The sequence below is a fragment of the Mya arenaria genome, chromosome 2 (assembly GCF_026914265.1).
Source record: "Mya arenaria isolate MELC-2E11 chromosome 2, ASM2691426v1".
Classification (NCBI taxonomy): domain Eukaryota; kingdom Metazoa; phylum Mollusca; class Bivalvia; order Myida; family Myidae; genus Mya; species Mya arenaria.
The window spans coordinates 24,065,163-24,071,162 of NC_069123.1; the positions used below are offsets into that span (position 1 = coordinate 24,065,163).

Here is a 6,000-nt window from a genome sequence, read left to right on the forward strand (position 1 = left end):
TGGAGCACTGGTTGTTATTATGACTAATGCAGGCAATCAAACATGTATTTTAATCCAATCATAATGACACTTGCTGACAGTACTTGTGGGCATAATGTCAAGTTTTTTCTGTAGCTAAATTTACTATAAAGTTTTGCTCCTTTGATATTAAAGTTTGTATTATAATTGGTTTGACTATGATGGACGATCCAAACAGGTGACACATCCTATTCCACAGAATTCTAGTGTTATTGAAATATTTTAGAACTGAACATCTTAATCATCATGTTGACAAATGGTAATAAATATCAGCAAGCATAGTTTAAGAATATTTGTTGGTACAAGCAGTATACAATGTTAGGTAAAGTGCAATAACCAAAATGAAACAACAGAGTTAGACTGACATCGAAATAAGACATTTTGATGGACAAGCCCAAATTCTAACACTATTGTTTGGCATAAGAAATTGAACAAAATATATAAAATTTAAAATTTCAGCAAGTCTAGAAAGCATTTTATGATTGCAGGGCTTAAAGCTTGTTTTGACAACTGTAACCTTGGAAATTATGTTTAATGTCAATATTCAACATGAACTGATAATGTTGTATTCATATTTATTGTTTTTCTTTCCAGAAAATAAAGCCATCGGAATTATGAAACCCGGCCATAGCTTCACCATCGAACCCATGATAAATGAAGGTACTCATGATTGCTTTAATTTTGTGACATCATTTCCTTGTGATTTTAAGCTTATTTGTATTTCAAGGAAAAAATGTTGAGGCATGCTTATAGTTTTTGTTGGGGGCTGCAGTTGTTGGTGGCTGCAGTTGTTTGGGGCAGCAGTTGTTGGGGGCTGCAGTTGTTGGAGGCTGCAGTTGTCGGGCTGCAGTTGTTGGGGGCTGCAGTTGTTGGGGGCTGCAGTTGTTGGAGGCTGCAGTTGTTGGGGGCTGCAGTTGTTGGAGGCTGCAGTTGTCGGGCTGCAGTTGTTGGGGGCTGCAGTTGTTGGGGGCTGCTGTTGTTGGGGGCTGCAGTTGTTGGAGGCTGCAGTTGTTGGGCTGCAGTTGTTGGGGGCTGCAGTTGTTTGGGGCAGCAGTTGTTGGGGGCTGCAGTTGTTGGAGGCTGCAGTTGTTTGGGGCAGCAGTTGTTGGAGGCTGCAGTTGTTTGGGGCTGCAGTTGTTGGGGGCTGCAGTTGTTGGAGGCTGCAGTTGTCGGGCTGCAATTGTTGGGGGCTGCAGTTGTTGGAGGCTGCAGTTGTTTGGGGCAGCAGTTGTTGAGGGCTGCAGTTGTTGGAGGCTGCAGTTGTTTGGGGCAGCAGTTGTTGGGGGCTGCAGTTGTTTGGGGCTGCAGTTGTTGGGGGCTGCAGTTGTTGGAGGCTGCAGGTGTTGGGCTGCAGTTGTTGGGGGCTGCAGTTGTTGGAGGCTGCAGTTGTCGGGCTGCAGTTGTTGGGGGCTGCAGTTGTTGGAGGCTGTAGTCTTTGGGGGAGGCTGCAGTTGTTGGATGCTGCATCTTTTGGTGATTGCTACAAATGATTCCAGAGACAATATTCAAATATACAGTAATGCCTTATGTATTTGATAAATTGTCAAGATACATCACATGTACGGTCAGAAAACAAAACAAAACAGATATGCATTGATGCTCCCTCAGCAGCACCCTTGTTAGTTTTTGGTAAATTTTGGTTTATACCCAGGGCTTCCATTTAGAATTTAAAACTGGAAGTATGAACTTTCTTGATGTCAATATATGAAGTTTCTTCTAAAATATGGAAAGTTATGCCCCTTGAGCTCTTTTCCCCACTATTCCACTACTATTAACAGAAACCCTGTAAAATACCTATTTATTTTAGCTTGATTTTGTAGACAGCTAAAAGCTGATATAATTCACTCCTCCAGTCTGTCTCTTGGGCAGAAACTATAATATACTGTATCCTTTTTGCGAGGCAATGAGAAAGTATCTGTGGTGGGGATCGACCCACAACCTTGTTGGTGAAAGATGGTCAACTATATCACTAGAGTCTAGACCACTCTCATCTTCTGGCCTGAATTTTGAACTTCACAATATTACTATTTTGTCATTGACTGACATTGTACAGTTTTAAATCCGCAACGTGATCCATTCAAATAAAAACCTCTAAGGAATCTCAACAAACCACATGCATTGAAGTGCTTTAAAATGTGTTTCTAATTGTTAAAACTGAATAATTAATGTCTTTATTAGTTTTATCGAGACATAATATTGCATACTTGTAGATTAATAAGTGTATACAATTGATCATTTTAGGTACATCATGAAATCTTATAAATGTTTTGCCCAAGTGATGAATTAAAACACAGGTGTTATACTTTAATTCACATATATATTTTATGTAGCTGACGTTTGTCATATGTGTTATGAATTAACTTATTTCTGTAATAATATTAATTTATATGTATATGGCTGTTCTTTGCACCTGTAAAATTATGAATTAAATGAATGAGTTATACTATTAATTCATATCTATAATATATGAAGCTGATCTTTTTCAACTGTAAGGTTATGAATTAAAACTAATGTTTAATAATATCAATTTATATATATGATATATGATATATGTAGCTGTTCTTTGCAAGTGGGAAGTTATGAACAATTTGTTTATAATTTTAATACAATTAATTTATGTTTAGTGCAAATATAATTTGAAAAATAATTAAAGAAAAAAAAATCACAACGACTACAAAAATAATTTGTCAGAAATTGCAATCAACTTACAGTTTTACCAGACTGAAACCTCTTTTTCCATACTTTTTGTTCTTTGTCTAGAAATATATAACTTCACATATTTAACTCCCCTGGAAAACTCCCAGTTGCCATAAAACAACTGCTGTTAGCTTTTTCAACACTTTTTTCAAATAAAACCAATATTAATTGAATTAAAAATTAGTCATTAATAGAACACCCTATGCAAACAGTAGTGCCCAAAAAATCACAATTATCATGGGGTTAATGGCAGAAGGTATCGTGCAACATTAAAATATAGAAGGTTGGTACGGTCTGGTATTTACCTCAAGAATGATACAGTATTCCATGCCCTGTAACTTACTCAATTTCTTATTTACGTCCATTATAGGAGCAATGTCTGACGGTTTTTGTAAGGTGTTGTAGCGGACAATCAGGATTCAGCTTAAGTGTAATGACAGACGTGTCACGTGACCAACCAAATATTAATGACCATCCATTTTCTGGGAATGAAATTGTGTATAGATAATCTGGCAAAACATTTACCAGACCCAATCAAACTTGACCAGCTCATTCACTTTTTTTAAACTAACTCAAATTTGACCTGACTCTTTTAGATTTTTTAGTCCCATTCAGATTTTACCAGACCCATTCAAATTTTACCAGACCCATTCAGATTTTACCAGACCCGCTCAGATATACCTAACACATGTAATATTACCAGACCCAATCAAATTTTACCAGACCCACTCAAAATTATTTTGTTACCACACCCACTCATATTTTATTTTGAAAAGAAGTTCAAATTTTATTTATTTTACAATGCTTGTTAAGAATGTTACATTAACTTATACTAAGTCCCTCTTGTTTGCACAATGTTGTGCAAGAGTATGGTCTTGTGTTGTGGGGGAAACCGGAGAACACAAAGAAAACCCACTTGTCCTGCTTGGGGAACACCATCCAAACTCACATGGACCCAGGCTGGGAATCGAACGGGGTCGCCTTGGTGAGAAGCTAGTGCGCTAACCACTACCCTAACCGGACAACCAATATAAATTTTATTTTAAATTTTGTACCCAAATTTTACCAGACTTGGCTGGGTCAGATTGGTTTCCTATACTCTGAAATGTGCTATTGTTTTCTCTTCATGTATTAATTCACAGTTTCATCTTACCTACTAAGGTACAACTTTGATGTTGTTTGCTTAATGTAAATGTTGACTATATGGATTGATAGATTTAAATTCAACTAGTCATACACCTGTTGACATAACTGTGAATCTTGCATATGTAATATTCATCAATTAAGTTGAAAAGATGTTAACGTTTGAGATGAAACTTGAATGATTAAAAACGATGTACAAACAATGATGGTAATTAGGAACAAAACAATGCTTTATCTTTGTGTCTGTCTTATCCAAAAGTCGCTTGATTTGTTTTTTGTGCAATTTGTAAAAGATGAAACTTGGATAAGTAAGTGAAGCAATTTATGCAAAAGTTATGTTGTTTATTTTAAGCGCATCAGGGACTTTTTAAATAATTTCTTAACTTAAAGCTGCACAGATTGAACGTTTTGACAACTTTTTTATTTTTTGTCTTGGAACAAGCAAATTTTTGCGTAAATATCTGCAAACCAGTGATGAAACACTGCTGACAAAAGAACAGATCGCTGATTTTCAAATATCCGTTCCAAAATTGATGTTTTATGCATTTTTCTTACACTGTTAGCAACGGTTTAAGCCATAAAACATTAAATTTGGAATGGAAATATGAAAATCTTCAATCTGATCTTTTGTCACCAGTCTTTTATCACTGGTTTGCAGATATTTACTCAAAAACTTGGTCATTCCAAGACAAAAAATATAAAAGTTGTAAAAACGGTCAATCTGTGAGAGTGCAGCTTTAAGTAAATTTCCTAAAATTTCCAATTTAAAAGAAAAGTACAAGTGTTTTTAACATATAATTATGAAGGTTTGATAAAGTCATAAGAAATAAAGATTATCTGATATTACACAGTTATTTTATCATACTGGTATGATGCGAAGGAAACTTCATAAAATGACTTAAGTTAGAAAATAACTAAAGATGTTTTGTGAATACTGGCCCAGAACATCTAACTTTGGGTAAAATTGTGTGTTTCAACCCTAATCTCTTTCAGGAGTTTGGCGTGATGAAATGTGGCCAGACAAGTGGACGGCGGTCACTGAAGACGGCAAGCGGTCAGCGCAGTTTGAACACACACTTCTCGTAACTGAGACTGGGTGTGAGATCCTTACACGTAGGAGGGAGAAAAACGCGCAGCCTCATTTTATGGACTCCGAAAACAATGCCGAATGATGGCTTTCCAATTTTAGGGGTCAAATTTAAATTTTAATACCTCTGGTTTCTTGCCTGGAATATGCTTCAATTACTTATTTCTGAAGAAAAAAATGGCACTGATTAATCTAAGAGAGCTTTAGATTTGTTTATAAACAAAAACTTCTTATTTGATAGGTTGTTAGCATTTTATTGGAAAAAAAACCGCTTAAAAACACTCATAATAAGATCCCCATAAATTGTTTAGAATACTTGAAATTCTTGTACATTTTGATCAAGAACAATGTGTTAAAGGCACATTGTTATTGATAAAATATTTTAGCTCATATTGTGGCATTTTTGGTCACGGTGTCCTTGTTATTATCAGAGACATTCAAAAAGCTGTTGCAAGTTTATTTGCAATTTTGTTAATGGGTTTAATAAATTTCTTACTGAATGACCATGATTCTTGAGATTCTATTTATAGCATGAATAAAATGTGGCAATTTACAGCACTAAGTACTTAAAATGTCGCTATATAATTATAGGCAGCCATCGTCACTGCTATTTAACAATAATGTATTTTTTTATATATATTACACCAGTTATATATCAAAAATATATAATGATGTTATTTCATGAGATGGAAGTCATTTATGATATGGCGCACAATGCTCATTGTTAGAATAACAAAAAATATAAAAAAATGAAATTATTTAGGCTAAGAGTGGTGCATGGTAGGCTTTTCCACGTTTCATGAAAAGGTGCTTTAATACTGCATCCATGGTTTGAACTATGATGCAGCTTTACCTTAATTTGCCAAACCATTATTGCTTTTTACCTGCGTACAAGACTTGGGTTTGAATATCTAAGCTATCTGCTTTTCAATTTATCATACACCAGAACACATCTAGATATGGCTATATACAAAACAGCTAAATTCATTTTTACTTTATTTTGTTTAACTGAGGTGGGGAAAAAGCATCTTCCATGGCCACTTGTGTAAGAAAGG

The 6,000-nt window shown here is 35.3% G+C and overlaps 1 protein-coding gene across 1 annotated transcript in view; it reads left to right on the forward strand.

Moving 5' to 3' along the window:
- Positions 1–5,449, forward strand: part of LOC128225210 (methionine aminopeptidase 1-like) — a 35,079-nt gene extending 29,630 nt beyond the window's left edge. The window contains exons 12-13 of the mRNA XM_052935282.1: positions 613–678; positions 4,852–5,449. Coding sequence (XP_052791242.1) covers positions 613–678; positions 4,852–5,030 — 245 coding nt within the window. The 3' untranslated portion in view covers positions 5,031–5,449. The remainder of the gene's footprint in view (positions 1–612; positions 679–4,851) is intronic.
- Positions 5,450–6,000: the final 551 nt, after the last annotated feature.